This window comes from Pseudoliparis swirei, chromosome 19 (assembly GCF_029220125.1).
Source record: "Pseudoliparis swirei isolate HS2019 ecotype Mariana Trench chromosome 19, NWPU_hadal_v1, whole genome shotgun sequence".
NCBI classification, from domain to species: Eukaryota; Metazoa; Chordata; class Actinopteri; order Perciformes; family Liparidae; genus Pseudoliparis; species Pseudoliparis swirei.
In genome coordinates, this window is record NC_079406.1 from 12802203 (window position 1) to 12817824 (window position 15622).

General features: G+C 43.0%; 1 protein-coding gene across 4 annotated transcripts; it reads right to left on the minus strand.

Annotated features, from left to right (window-relative positions):
• Positions 1 to 215: 215 nt before the first annotated feature.
• On the minus strand, positions 216 to 15239 carry ctbp1 (C-terminal binding protein 1). Of its 4 annotated transcripts, none has more exons than XM_056439465.1 (11): positions 15108 to 15239; positions 13970 to 14018; positions 13524 to 13667; positions 8997 to 9151; positions 8599 to 8743; positions 8300 to 8506; positions 7820 to 8034; positions 5565 to 5695; positions 5346 to 5473; positions 4101 to 4218; positions 216 to 3982 (listed from the first exon to the last, which is right to left on the minus strand). In XM_056439465.1, the coding sequence occupies exons 3-11, from the start codon at positions 13582 to 13584 to the stop codon at positions 3805 to 3807; spliced, it is 1338 nt and encodes a 445-aa protein (XP_056295440.1). In that variant the 5' UTR covers positions 13585 to 13667; positions 13970 to 14018; positions 15108 to 15239; the 3' UTR covers positions 216 to 3804. The 4 variants fall into 4 exon arrangements, with proteins under 4 accessions (XP_056295440.1, XP_056295441.1, XP_056295439.1 ...); XM_056439466.1 differs by lacking the exon at positions 15108 to 15239 and adding an exon at positions 14842 to 14950; XM_056439464.1 differs by lacking the exon at positions 15108 to 15239 and having other exon boundaries at positions 13530 to 13667; positions 13970 to 14826.
• Positions 15240 to 15622: the final 383 nt, after the last annotated feature.

Here is a 15622-nt window from a genome sequence, read left to right on the forward strand (position 1 = left end):
ACAATTTTGTTTAAGGCTAAATGTAGAGTGTAATCAGTGGGACGACACACTGGGAGCTGGCATCATCGTCACCATGTTACTGACCACTATAATCAAGCACAGATGCATTTTCTAATTAAATAAACAAAGGCAGAGTGAAAGTTTCAGTACACAACATGATTTAATGACCAGTGGAGAAATCATATTACTTTGAAAGGTAATGACAAAATCAAATGTTTAATTTTTAAGATTTTATTAAAATACGGTGTGGAGTTTACCATCGGAAGTTACCATCACAAACATGATTGTTTCTAATAAAAAAGTAAACAAAACAAAAATAAAGCTGAAGAGCCTAGTTACAGGAGAAGGTTTTTTTTTCTTCTTTTTTTTTTGCAGTCTGGTGAAAAAAAAAAAAATCAATTCACACCGAGTGGAAAAAAATGTTCACATGTTGTAAAAATACATTTCCCAAATTTAACATTACAGTCAATTCCACACATTCATTCATTCATTCCTTGTTAGATGGTTAGATATCAGTGCCAAAAGAAAGCAAATCAGAAAAAAATAAGTTCAGACCTGTGCACAAAGGGGGAACAGGGAGAGAGCGGTTTCTAAAAATGCAGGAGGCTGTTCTACATTCTGGGGCAAACAACTTGGTACATGGGACACGAGAAAGAGGGCGACTGCTGGAGGATATGTGTGCATTTGAACCCTGAGAGAGAAAAAGTGACCGATTCTCATCGTAATTTTCAGCTTTTTTTGACAGACCACACCAGTGCCCTCCCCCTCCCCGCCCCACTGGGGCTGTGGGAGCACTGTGAAAGATGCTTTAAGAGCCCCAGTGATGGTGGGTGGGGGCATTCTCACACCCAAGAGGGAAATATCAGCTGTGGCTTTATGAGCATACACACTGTGCTTATGTTAGCCTCCACACAAACACAGGCCCGGGCTGACTTGTTCAAAGTAAAAAAAAAGAAAATCATAACATCTTATCAATGCGCAGCGAGACGTCACGCTGGGAAACGAGGTTCATCAGTGAAGAATGAAATGCAACTGGCTGCAGATTCAGGCCCGTCAGGGTGTGAGGAGCTTTCTGCGGAGCAGCCCTGATTGCGGCCCGTTGTTTTCAGCTGGATGCGTCTCCTGACTCTACCGACTGTGGTCCACTGTATTAAGGCAGTGAGTGGTTCCATGGCGACTTTCTATAACAGCTATTTTTACAGGGAGAGAATAAGTAAGGCCCAGAGGATATCAGCTGGAAAAGACAGTTGGGATAAGACCAATAAAACAAATTTAAAATTACCAGTAGAGGGATCTCTTGTTTTTTCTCCGAAATGTTTCAGTACAACATGTAGAACAGACAGCATATCCATAAAGATTAATCCTACAATAAAACAGAATGCTTTTCATAACAGTGCACTGCTGAACTGAAAAATATATATATATATAATCATCATCATCAACAGCAACATTTTAAGATTACTATTATTCTCATATTCCGAACTATGGGGGAAATTTTTAAAAATATATACTCATCACATGACAGAGGAGCCTAGCATCTCAGGACAGACATGCTCCATGTCTCTCATAGACTCTGAGGGGAAACTGTACATCACTGGAGACTGACCACGACAAATGGCAACGCGTGTTGAAAACACTCTGAGGGGGAAAAGGCCAAGGAGCAGAGGGAAACAGCAAGATGACACAAATTCATTAAGCCAATAGTATATCCCCTAAAAAATTACCTCACATGCACTATAGATAGAGCAGCCTGACGATGAAGAGGGAAGCAAAACAAAAAACTGCATCTACTTCTACTGCTCTAGTTTTTTTTTAAACAACTAGCAAACCACAACGACCGCCATTAGTTTTTTCTTCTTTTTCAATAGCCAATAAGACGGAGGTGGAAACACATTAACGACTGACTGAGGTCTAAGAATGGGAAAGCGTTGTGCTGACATTTCCACAATGAAGAAATAAAAGAAACCGGCAAAAAGATACGCATTGGTTTCGAAGCCTGAGTATTCAGTGACCTATAGCGAACCTCAAAGGATTTTGTCAATTCAGTTCATGGGGCAATGTTTTTTTATTGTATCATTACTGCTACAATTTCACATCCCTTCTGATAAACAGTAAAGAAGTATCTAGAAAATCTGTACAAAAAATAAAAGGGTATGCACGGTACATTCAATATCTGTTACTGAGGTACTAGAAAGGTGTTCCCTTGACACCAGGGCAACAGCGTTAAAGAGTTACTCCTAGGGACTATTCCTTTGGAAAGACAATAGCTTGTTATCATAACAGGGTGAGGGAACATATACGCACACAGTCATGTATCCACACACACACAGTCATGTATCCACACACACACCTCCCCCCCCCACACACCAGTCATTAACAAAGCCAGCATGCAAGAACACTATGCCTTTGCTCCAACAGGGAAACTAAACTTTAGGGTTCCCTCAAGCTTAAAGGAATTGGTGGCTGCATACTGGTTCATGAGCAGATGAGTAGGGTAGGCCATGACAGTGTGAGAAGAGTGGAGGGAGGGTGAGTGGGTGGTGGTGGGATGCAGTGAGATCTTATACAACAATAAGGCGGTCGTCGATCCCTGGTCACCCGTCCTGTGTTCTGAATGTTGGCAGTGTGCGATCATGTTTTTCATCACTACAGCTAACCGTGACTGGAAGTAGCTGTGTGCCGCTCTCAGCACACAGCTCTGAGCAGTCAGACAGCGCCCTCTGCTGGCGAGGCTTCTGGCATGCTCGTTTATACAGCCAGAAAAAGCTGCTGCATTAGATTCTTTGTGGGCAAATGATGTGAAGACCTCCAGCATGAGATACAATTCATGCCCAGGCGCTCTCTCATGCAACGCTATCGTCTCGTGACAAAACAATTCATAAGGGGCAAAGCATGTGTAAATACAGTGTTGACTGTCCAAAAACTAGACGGTCACAGCAGTAAAAGGTGGCAAAGGATGTTGGGTATCACCATATGGAGTAGGAGCTGAGCAGATTCAAAAACGTGACAGTCCGATAGAACTCCACACCGACTGCATTGCGGCTCCCTCTGCTGAGCCAGCGGACGACAGCGCCAAGGAGAGCTGAGGGCCAAACAGAGCTGAGGGGCCGCTAGACGCCTGGTGGGGAGCACAGGTTGTACGGTTTGTGGTTCTGTCTGGTTTACACATTTGCCCACATCACAACAAAAGTGGAGGGGGGAGAAAAAAAGAGAAAAAGAAGAAGAGAGCAGTAACATGAGCCATTAATGTACAAAGGGGGGCTTCAACCTTTCTGCCTATGTGCCTCTCTACTAGTTGGTCAGAGGAGGACTGCAGGAGGCAGTAGACTGTAAAGCCTCATGTCAGAAATGCTATATAATTTTGCATTTACACTTTTTTTTTTTTTTTTTAAACAAACAAACAAACATTAACACCTAGAACCACAACGGGGCAACTTTCCATTAAAACAACAGCCAACTAAGGATATAAACCAATCCAATCATTGAATCCTTGAGAACACAGTTATTGCTGACATTGTAGGGGAGTGAAAGGGAGAGGGGGATGGCAGGTGGGTGGGTGAGACGATGACAGGGATGGAGGGATGTGTGTGTGTGTGTGTGTGTGTGTTCTGAGGGTGTGGATGGGATGGGGCTAGCTGTGGCTAGGTCACTCCTGGGCTGGTTATGTGATCTGAGGAACAAGACTGGGTAGATCCACATCAGGTCAAACTGGCGCTGCCGATGTACTGGAGGGGCGGGCTGTGTCTGGTGCTGGGAGGTGGGGGTTTCCAGAGGTGACGGAATGTGCCGGTGGCAGCAGGGGGGCTATTGGTCAGAGGGGATGTCTCTGTCGGCTTCAGCCTTATTAGGGGACGGGGCATGAGGGGGGTGGGAGACAGGGGTGATGCCGTGTGGCAGGGTTCCTGTAACGAGGCTTTCAACCCCTACACCAGCTCCTGGGAGACCCCCTGCTATTGCAACATTGATCAGACCTGGAGGAAATCTGAAACACAGATGGAAAAAAAATTACAATAGGTGTTTGATTTAAAAAATTAAAAAAAGTAATCTTTTGAAAATCCTGAAGTGTTGCCCTGTCCAGTCTCATCTGCTACACCTCTCACCTGTAAGTGGCTCCATTAAGTTCTGGGTGAACAGTGGCTGCCTCCATACTGGGCCACTGAGAGGCTGCCATCAGATACTCCTTATTAACGCAGTTCTTCAGACTATCGGGGATTCGCCCTTGAGTGGGGAAACAAGACGTTACTTTAGAGGTTTTCTGGTGATTTATTTTACTGCCCGGTTAATTTCAAGGCTGTATCCAAATCTGAATTCCCAAACCAACTCTGTTTTGCCGGTTTAGGCTAAATAATCAACTTCCATATATTGTACCAAATAGTTTAAATCTACATTCATAATGTTGACTGTCAAATACTAAATCTACATTGAATACTGCGTAGCCTATTTATTCTGTTAGAACGCATTACTGTGGTAGCAGGTAAAGAATAGACTACACGATTCACTGTTTCTGCAACATATTTATCCTGCATCGGCACATAATCATAAATATCCTGATTTTACTTTTCAGAGTCCATGACTTAGTCTTCCCACAGACGCAGAGTGGTGGAGAGACAGGTGATGCGAGGATAACTTAAAGGTATCGCTTACAAACCGGCCCAGTAGTGAATAGTGTGATATAAGATTACAGTGGTGGCTGCATAGGATTGTTTCCAACTTGTGCGATCCAAATATTGCCAATAACTCCAGAGCATTGTAAATTTAAAAAAACAAAACATTTATTGATAATAGTAAAATATAATAATTTCCAATAAATGTGCATCTATCAAAATACATCAATCCATATTTGTTGGGGTATAGACATTAAAAAACTTTCACTGCGGTCAAATGTTTGCTCTCCCGCTTGCTGCCCATAAAAGAAAATCTACAGATTGTATAATACCCATAACATTAGTGTAGCCTGGTCTGTATCTGCAACATTTAAATCTGTTCATCTCTAATAAACAAAGAAAAAGAAAGAAAACTGAAACTGCGCAGCATTCCAATGTCAACGGGACTGAAGCTTTTAACTCTTCGGTACAGCCCTATTATGAATCACTCGTATAATGTAATCAAGGCGGGTAACGCTTCATCCACCATTCTCTAAAACCAGCTTTATACATTTATTCCCATCTGTAAATCACCAGCAATGTTGTCCACCCTCCAACCAATCAGTGTTCACAGAATGAAAACATTACAACTTGCAGTGGAGTTGGATTTGTGTAGTTGCCGTCTACTGTATCTATAATATATCACTAAATGTATTAAAGTGAAACAACAGGCCTGATCCTGCTCAGTGAGACGTGTCTTACCAGTGATGGCGCGGCGAACCTCCCTGGCCGCCTCCTCGCGAGCCTCTACGGAGGCCTGCTCGCTGTACCAGGATGTGTGCGGGGTGCAGATTAAATTGGGGGCATCCTTCAGAGGGCCTGTTGAAAAACTGTTCGGAAAGGGAAACAAGGTTACAGAGAAGAGTGCGGGGGTTGTGTATCAGCCACCGCTATTGGGTGTCACCTGAGTATCATGGTTACCTGAAAGGTTCCGTCTCATGGACGTCCAGGGCAGCCCCTCGTATCCGGCCCTCCTTCAAGGCCTGAGCCAGTGCTTTCTCGTCAACCAGACCGCCTCTTGACGTGTTCACCAGGAAGGCTCCCTGACGCATCTGTATCACACAATTAGGAACAGTACGCTTAAACGATGGGGAGTAGGCCATGCTAAAAAAGGCTGAAACTTGAAATCTACAGCAAGATACAACAGCACAGACCAACAAAACGTGGCACAAATACTTTCCATTTCTATAATACAGACTGTCCTTAAATATGGAAGCAATAACTGGTTGAGGCCAAACATCAATGTCTAGACGTTCTATAGCACATGTGTCAAACTCACATCCAGCCCGCCACGCCATTTTATGTGGCCCGCGACTGCAGGAGATAAATATGATGCCGTTTCTTAAAAAATGGAAGGATAAAAATCCTGTGCTTTTATTTTGAAGCTCTTTTTTTCTGCAGCGGAGCGCGGTTTGTTCACGCCAGAGGAGAGGCGAACCCTTGCGTTGCTTTACTAAATGTACTCGCGTGAGTTCGCTCGCCGGACTGTTTGTGATCGTTTTCTTCACTCGCGCTAGAAGCGCCGGAGAGGGGGCGTGGCTTATCGTGGCAGATAACAGTTCGTTACCACCGTCCACCACGGAAGAAATAAACACTCTTTGTACTGTTGAGGAAGTCCCACACACGTCGGACCATCAAGCACTCGAGTCTGGGTTCATAATATTAATATTATATTATCCATAGCCGCACGCAGCTTCTCCAGGAGCTGCGTCTGGATGACGGCCGCTTCCAGACGATCAACTATCCTCTGTAGTTTCTGATTCAACGGGATGACGTCAGTGACGTCACTGAGCTGCTCCTCAAGACGCTTGACTTTTAGAGCAATTATGTGTCATAGATTCAGAAAGTGAGCCGTAAATTACATCTTTTGAGGCTTTTTAAAACTACTTCACCAGACTTTTTTATTTCATGTTTATGCATGAAAGCACTGTTTAGTATTTTTTTAAGTCTGAAGTTACTGAAAAGAAATGTATGTTGTATTACCTTGTGTCCTTAAGATTCACTTGTTGGTTTATAATTGACTGTAAAAGGGAATATTACTAACTAGTAATGTTGTGCATCTGTGATATTCTGAACTATTTCAGGTTTAAACTGCACCATCTTTTCATTAAATACATTTGAGAAGTTACAAATGTTCCTCGATTTATGTCTCAGCTTGTCATTCAGGGGTGATAGTGCGTCCCACAGCCAGACCAGTGGAGAACCACAGCCCCAGACCAGTGGAGCACCACTGCCCAGACTAGTGGAGAACCACTGTCACAGACCAGTGGAGAACCACCTGTCTCAACTGTGACAAAGCTTTTAACAAAGTTCATGTAATAATGTTTCTTTGATCTTTGATCAAGTAATGTGGGTTAAAATAAATATAATTAAATGGATTTATTTTATAATATTAAATGCATTTGCATATATATTTATACATTTATATTTATTTATTGAAGTACACTTAAATAAACAATAAACAAATGCAGACAGTTATTTAACAATATATTCTGGAGTAGTAATTATACCGTGTTACAGTTACACCGGCCCTTTGAGGGCAGCCATGAGGCTGACGTGGCCCACGGTGAAAATGAGTTTGACACGCCTGTTCTATAGAACTGAGATCCAACATCGTCAGCTAAGGGTTTGAGTCAGGATTTTAAGCAGCATATAAAAACAGAATGCCAATTCTTTTTGGTAATGTTTGAATTTGCTCCTTGTAATTTCAGAATACCAACCAATTGGTCTGGGCATACTATAAATTGTTCAGGGTTCTGCATATTAAACTTGACAGAATACATTTCTTTATCCGTTACGCTGTTTAACAAAAAGCCAGGATTACATGAGGATACGGTCTTGAACTCAGCTAATGCAGGCACATAATCTACTGCATTTCCTCGATAAATTCTACAGATAATTCTCACATATGAAAATTGGAATAAAGACAAGCGATTTTTTAAATCTGAAATTAATCTTTAAATTCAATAAAACAAAACTCAAAACCATTGTAAAAACATTTAAGATTTTCAGTTAATTGCCACAATTTTGTTTGAATGAGATGGCCATTTACATTATTTCTATCCAGCTTACAAGACATTGATTAGATGCTTCCTTGTGTAAATACTTCAACATTTAAGAATGTTGCTACACAAGACCACATTTTTGTTTGGCATATCCAGAGTTCATTCACACACCTGTTTGATGGTGAAGTCATTAATGAGGTGGTGGTTGTGCTCGTTGAGGCTGCAGTGCAGGGAGACGCAGTCAGAGTGGATAAGCAGGTCCTGCAGAGTGGACATGCGCTGCAGGCCCAGTGAACGCTCCACACCATCAGGCAGGTACGGGTCATAAAAAATCACGCCAAATCCAAAGGCCTTAGACCGCAGAGCCACTGCTTGGCCAACACGCCCTGGAAGACGAAGAGCAATGTTAAGGTTATTAACAGCTGCTGCGATGCCTCTGTTGGAAATAAAGTACAAATCAGCCTTTTATTGAAACAGGTCTTTTAGTCTGAGCATCAACTGTCATGCTTAAAATCAAACAGAGCTCCTAAAGCACTTTAGAACAAAATAACCTGATTTTAAAAATAACATCTGATTTAAGGAAATGTTAGAATAACTGGCGCGGGTGCACCCAAACAAACCTAGCCTCCCACGTCCACACTCTTCACTCACCCAGACCGATAATGCCCAGCGTTTCACCCCGGATTCGAGCAGCACCACCAGCTACCTCCCTGATCTGCTCCACACTGGAGGCACGGGTTCCCTCCCTGAGGGCCTGGTGCATCCAGGTGACTCGCCTGTACAGGTTGAGGATCAGACATAGCGAAGTGTCGGCTGTCTCCTCCACAGACGATGCTGGCACGTTACAGACTGCAATGCCTGGATGACCATTTGAAAGTAGAAAATAAATATTAATATCTCCGTGTCATTCTGTGCGGAAGATATTTTTAACATTCCGCCCACTCACTCACCTAGCTCGGCTGCTGCTTTGATGTCAACGTTGTCGAAGCCCGAGCCAATTCTGACAATAACACGAAGGCCTTTAAACTTTTCCAAGTCATCTCTGGACAGAGTGATGGTGTGGTAGAGCAGGGCAGCAACTGCCTCATTGAGCACCTACAGAAGACAAATGCATCAGAAATAATTTGATATCACATTAAACTCCACTTAAAACTTAAATATGACACCACTTCAACGACTGAGAGACTGACTCTGGGATGGAGAAAATTCTGCTTGATAAAATAAAAGAGGCAACTATTGGGGGTACAGCGAAGCTCTTAATCACTTACATACTCCCGAGTGTTCTGGCCTCATGGATTAGGATTGCAGTATGGACATGGGGGAGGGGGGGGGGGCAGGTCATTCCTACCTTCTCATGAATCTCTTGTGTGGACTGGGCATCGCAGAAGGCCACTGTGGCCACATCTTTGAGGATGGGCATTTCCACAGTGCAGTCGCGCCCGTCCAGCAGGGCAACCAGGGGCCGAGGGTGCATTGGCCCGTTCAGGATGGGGGGTCGGATACCTGAGTCCGGCAGAAAGAGAATAATGATAGTTGTTGCATATCAGCAAGAGGTTTAATATTCAGTAACCATTGCAAATATGAGACAAAAATTTATTAAAAAGTTACATAAATAACAGCAGTCAAATGAACACATGTTTTAATCTCCGAATTTACAAGTGCCCTGATTCAGTTTCTGTACGGTGGATACTGAAAATTATAATTCCCTCTATAATATCCGTTTTATATTGCTGTGAAAACAGCTCCTTCAATCAACTGCATGTATTCAGGTTTCTCAGCAAAAACTACATTTAGAAGTTTACGTTTGTGCAAATCATAACGTTCTCTAATTTTCCTTTGCCCAACACTAAGTTTTACTGAATGGAGCATCATAACGTAACTCAAAGGAACCGTCATACGTTAGCTGTTAGCTTTAGTGCTGCCAACGTTAACTAGATCTCCTACCGATTTCAACATGGATGTACTCAGTCAGAATCAATGTCGATCTCCCGATCGCATATATTTACTGAATTTGAGCCGATACCAACAGCAAAACGTCATTTCACAATATCACATTTGAACTTATCCGTAGTTCACAAAAATGCGGAACCGTGTGAGGGATCGGTTCGGTTCGTGGATCAGCTGCAGCCCGTTACACCACGACTTACTGCAGTGACAACTGTATGATGCACCTTGATGGACACAGCTGCCAACCACTTACATTACAGAACCAGCCAGGTTGAGATCAATGACTCAACAGTCTGGACTTTCCACGGTGAAGCAAGTCATCATACATTTAAACTAAATCCGCCTGCACACATATCTGCTAACAGTTGTAACTGCCACACTCCTTAGTCGTTAACAACTCAATGATTTTGTGACCGTCTTTTTCCAACACCTCAGGCAACTACGTGGATGATGCGTGTAAGAGTTTACTATGGTTAGAGAAGTTATGTGTAACTAAGACCATGTCCACACTACTATGTTTTAATTGTAAAACCTTTTTTTTTTGCTCTGTTTTCACCGAGTGTCCACACTGAGCCAGAGTTTTAGAGCACCAAAAACGGATATGTTTAAAAATGAGGTTAATTCCTAGTGTAGACCGGCAGAACCTCATGATTATGGAAACGATGTTAACTCCTGCATTCGCTAGTTGATTGGGTCATAAATCGTGACATGTCCTTCCGATTCATCAAGCCCCTATCACATAACCCTTTTCCGTAAGAACACAAACAGCCTTTATTATCGATCGACTCCAGGTTAATTTAACATGATAACTGATTACAGCCATTGCCGACCGTATCTTCGAAACTAGCAGCTGTTGTTTGAATTTGTATTTTATAATCTTATTACTGCCAACATGTGGAGGAAGCAAAAGCTCTTCAATCTTCCACGAAACATGTCTGAGTTTATAGAGTAAGAGTTTTAGAGGATGATCTTAAATATCAAGCAGTACCATTCATTATTAAAGATGACGATAATACTCTTTTGGATTTTCTGTAACTAAGCAACAAATCTACTTCCCGTTTACAGCGGCACTTGCATGCCCAGTGGATGGGAATAGTGATGTGATATTTGTTTTTAGTCTTTGTCGTCATTTTGAAATGAAGCTGAAACGTCTGTGTGGACGGAGATTGTTTTTGTTTAAAACCCTGGTTTTAAACAAAAACGTCGTAGTGTGGAAGCCTAAATCTCGGACGAGTGTCCATCATCCTTGCTTATTTGGTATTGAACTCCAGCGGTTTAGTCATGCCTGGAACTAGTAAACACCATCCAGCTTTCATTGATCCATCTCTGTTCGGGGATTCTTAGACCACTCATAAGGGGAAAGTTACATTTTGGTTAATGACGCAGAAGTCTGGGAACCTGACCTACCACTGTATGAGAAGTGCACACGCAGAGGAGGAGGGGGGGAGGGGGGGCTGGGACGAGAAGGGGAGAGTGTGGCGGCTGGGGGAGGGGTGGAGAAAACTATGGGGTCTCGGAGAGTAGGCGCTGGGGGTTCATGGGGGGGTCTGAGTCATGACCTAAATTCCTCCTGTCTGCAAGAGTCCATCTTCCTATTTTTCTGGTTCTCTTCCTTCGGACACACACACACACACACACACCTTACTGGCGAACATCTGCATATCTGGCCCATGTGCACCGTGGTCACTTACCATTATGCCAACAAAGGAAATGGAGCATGTCAAACACAAATCATTTCCATAAATAAATGCCACAATTCGGCCAATGCCTTGGTATAGAGTGAAGGTACAGTTATAGTAATATCTGCAAATACTTTTTACAGCTCTCCCTCTCTGCAGTTCTTGGCTCGGACTGGCCCCACACATGCACCAGTAAACACTATCTTGCCCCTACTGTGTGACAGGTGTGTGTGTGTGTGTCCCAGAGTGGGGGAGTGTGTCTAACTTGAACATTTACTTGGACAGAGGGCAAGAGGTAATGGTGAGACTGCAGAGGAGGGAAAGGAGCTGGTCGCAGAGGGTGGAAACAAATATTTGTAAACACTTCCTCTGACGTTTGAGCATTTCCCAATGCATGCATGAAAAGCACACAAATTAAGAAAAGCATACCGCCTGGTAGTTATAAATATGTAAAATGAACAATGTACTTCTCTACTGCACTTCATGTAGCGGTATGATTTACAATGATTGCAGATGGCTCAAGAATGCTAACAGGCCTACTGCTACACGCTGAAGGCACAAAGAGACACTTACTATGTAGAAAAACCCAAAGAGATTCATCACAAAGACTCCTCTGAAAAAGTAGTTCTGGAAATATACAAGTAGGCCTACACAAAGAGTAATTTGAGTATAGGACACTGGCATACCCGAGGCCTACTAAGCGCAAGCATGGCCGCACACACAATACAATTCATTCAGTGATTCATTCATTCTCCCTCCCTCTCCCTTTCTTTCCCCACACTCCCTCCTCCTCTTCTCTCTCCCTCTGGCCGCAGTTGGAGGAGTAGGAGGTGAGGGGGGGAGGGGCAGCAAACGATGATAATGCAGCAAGCAGCAGTACTCCACCCAGACACAGCTATATACACACACACACACGCACACACACGCACACACACACACACACACACACACGAGTATTCAGTTCCTTCTTGACGGCTGTGACAAAACCAATACGTGCTGAACATAAAAGGGAAACTACACACATAGCTGCTCCACACTTAAACCGTAGATCTCTACCACAACACGTCACAAATTTCAAAAACACATGCCAAAATAGAAAACACATGAGCACCAGGCCTAACCTTGCATTATGAAGTCTGTGAGCCTGTCTTCCTCTCTCTCTCTCTCCCCTTACTCTCCCTCTATCGCTTTTTTTCTCCCTCTCTCTCTGTCAGCCTGCTCTTGGCTGGCTGGATCCCAGCTGTCATCCACGCCCAGCCCCTCCCCCACACACAGCCTCCAATCACCAATCAGCTTCATTGAGGGCCAGCCAACCAGTACTAACCTCATTAGCATAGCCAAGGCTGAGGCGAGGGCAGTTTGTGCTGTTGTCGTTTTTTTAAAGAGACAGCTGGACCGTTTCCCTGTAGTTGTGGCCACGACCCTTCACCTTGTCCTCTCCCTCTCACCCGTCTCCAGAGACTCACCCAGACTGTTCCCTCCATTTTAGCACACCATTATGTCTGATCTCCACCATCTACTCTCCACTCTACAACATCTCAGAATACAGTCTCTTTTTGAAATGTGAACTGTGCCATCCAAAGAAATAAGGACAGTTCTTTTGGGTTCTAAGAAAAAAGTACTTCCAGTCAACTCGAGGAATAAGAAAAGAGTGAAACAGTGTACTAGTCTCTTAGGCAGAGGGCAGAGTTTGTGCTAGGTGGCGAATGCATAGGTCTTATTTGTAGGACATTGACCTAATTATTCTCATTTTTCAACCTATAGGAAAAATGTACATCTCCCCCATCAGTTCCTTTCATTGCTCACATTTCACAATATTACAGGCAAGCCATTAACTTTTGATCCCCGTAAAATAAAAGAAAGAATTACATCAACACCAGAATATCTCCAGAGGGGTAGGCTAATAATTTAAAAGGAACAATTATATAGCAGAATTGTACAAACATATAATGGAACTGTCAGTATATAGTTTTAAAAAATAAAATAAATAAACATTTTAACGTTTTGTTAAAATAGGGAACATGTGTCCTCACTCTGACCTGCCTCCATAGCTGCAGGTAAAATATTGTGTTTTACAACCTCACATATTGGCAATTATTATGTTTCATAACTACAAGGCTCAACTTTCTGACTTGATGGCCTTCAAAGTACAACTTAATTGTATGTTTTATTATTTTATATTTAAAAAACAAAATAGACTTAAAAATGTAATTTCTTACGTTAACTTTGTTTACAAGTATAAATCTCACCCTCACAAATGCGGTCAAGTCTCTGCCGCTTGACTTGTTTGTGTTTGTCCATCAGAGCCATAGACCGTGCAGTCTGAACCTGGCACAGAGAAGAACAAATCCAAGTCCAATGGAGGCCTTTTAATGTTGTCCACTTAGTTTCACCTGCACACACACAAACAAAACCAGATAGTCAAGAACATAATAATCGTAATTCCTGTTTCTATTTCCACACGATAAAAAAAAAGGGGATCAAAACTGTAAAAAGAAAAGATGGCAGAACTGCACAAGTAACTTGAATTTGGTTTGTTGAAAACTAGCAGTGACTACATTTCCTCTTTGTATGACAAAAGTATAGGCGTGGGTTACTATTAAAACATGGATATGACACCTACCCATTTGAAGAATCCACAATTCATCAAATCGATTATATCGGATATTTACACAGGGACAGACAAGTGACTAACCTGGAGAACTGAGTCCGTTGTGCCGGTCAGATTGAAAACTTCGTTTCCACTGTAAACAATAAGAGAGCATATTGATTTTAGATCATGCCAATGCCACCGGATCACTACAGGTGTCTGGTTAACACATGGCGTTAAGACAATAACGCCATGGGCCTGACTCAAACAGAGAAGTCAATAAAATGCAACTCGTAGTATGTGAAACGCCTGTCGACAACCGAGGTTAGTTAAAAAGGCAACGCGTGTCTAACTGATTCAGAAGCGGCTCGTGAAGAGTAACAGCGGCTTAACCTCCAGTGTGTTTCTACATCTAACCTGTTAACGGCTGTCCATCCTGAACTACAACTTTGTGGTCAACTTTATTTTATCTTGCAATAATAACGCCACTCTCTCATACAATAACCAGTTCCCGTAAACCACACAGCAGTCACCGGTGAAATAGCGACGCTGCTACATTTACCGATAACGACGTTAATAGTGTAACTACTATTAGCTTCTCGTTAGCAGCCGAGTGACCGTTAACTAGCTAATGCTGCTAGCTAAACCGCTTCTGATACTGAATGACGAACAATATGTACATGTTCCTTAAAATATTAAAGTCACTCAGCTCTTATTAAACGGGTACCAAGTCACAATTAACGTGTTTGATCTGAGGTATTAACTTCTGAAACGCTGATGCTAACTACATACATAGCACGGGAGCTAGCTAGCCGATGTTGGCTAGCTAACACAAACACAAACAGTCGAGGACTTTAAGTAGCTTAATTTAGTTAAAACAACAATTCCCTGCTAACTCCCGAAGATGCGCAGCGTTTTTTGTGTTATTTCTCTGCCACAAACTTGTTACGCGTGTGAAGAAAAAACCCCATAGCTACATTTATGAGGCGCTTGCAGCCTTGCTAAAGTTAGCACGCCTGCGCCGTTAAGTAGCGTGCCGCTGAGCCAGAGCTGCAAACGGCGGGGGAGCCCAGCTCGTCCGAGTTGTTATCAGCGAGTGGCGCTACAATGTGAAATATCTGACCCACGGGCTAAAGAGTTGGTTAAGTCTACAGGGCACACGAGTCCTCCACACGACTGAATTCAAGGAAAACTGATTTGAAAACACAGTGACCCAATGTTGCAAGTAATGTCAGTTATTTACCCCGGATAAACTCTTTCGAGAGTGCTGAGGCAGTGTGCGTGCGTCGGTGGCGTTCCCTCTCTCCCGATCGCCATGAAATTAGACAAAAGAGGAAGTGGCCTGTTGGTGGGGGGGGTCAGACAGTCTGTGAAAAAGCACCGGTGGACTGCAAGGAGCGCCCTCACTGTCCACGGCGGAACGGCAATCTCAATCTCAAATGTGCAAAACTTTTCAGCGCAACGGGCCGCCCTATACAATGATCAAATGTAAAAATTTTAATTATGGAGGGTTTCGTTTCATCCGCCGATTAAGATTTTCAGGGATCCATCCAGGTATTCGCCTCGAGAAGAGACGTTATTTGTATTCCGTTGAAGCAAGCTATAATACGCTTTTTGTGAAACCTTTGGGTTTTCCCTCAACAGAAAATGTAGTTAGTAAAGTCAGAATGGACTTAATGCATTTCTATGCAACGTCTTATACTAAACTCAACCACTAGGCGTCACAATAATGTTCTAATCTATTGGCTCCTGATGTGC

What these genes read in the sequence shown, in the direction of transcription:
- ctbp1 (XM_056439463.1), bottom strand. Translation starts at nt 14,039, where the DNA reads ATGCTCTCTTATTGTTTACAGTGGAAACGAAGTTTTCAATCTGACCGG. An exon ending in CAACGGACTCAGTTCTCCAG is followed by an intron (nt 13,668 to 13,969) that starts GTTAGTCACTTG and finishes GTGTGTGTGCAG; the next exon opens with GTGAAACTAAGTGGACAACA. An exon ending in CACAAGAGATTCATGAGAAG is followed by an intron (nt 8,744 to 8,996) that starts GTAGGAATGACC and finishes TGTCTTCTGTAG; the next exon opens with GTGCTCAATGAGGCAGTTGC.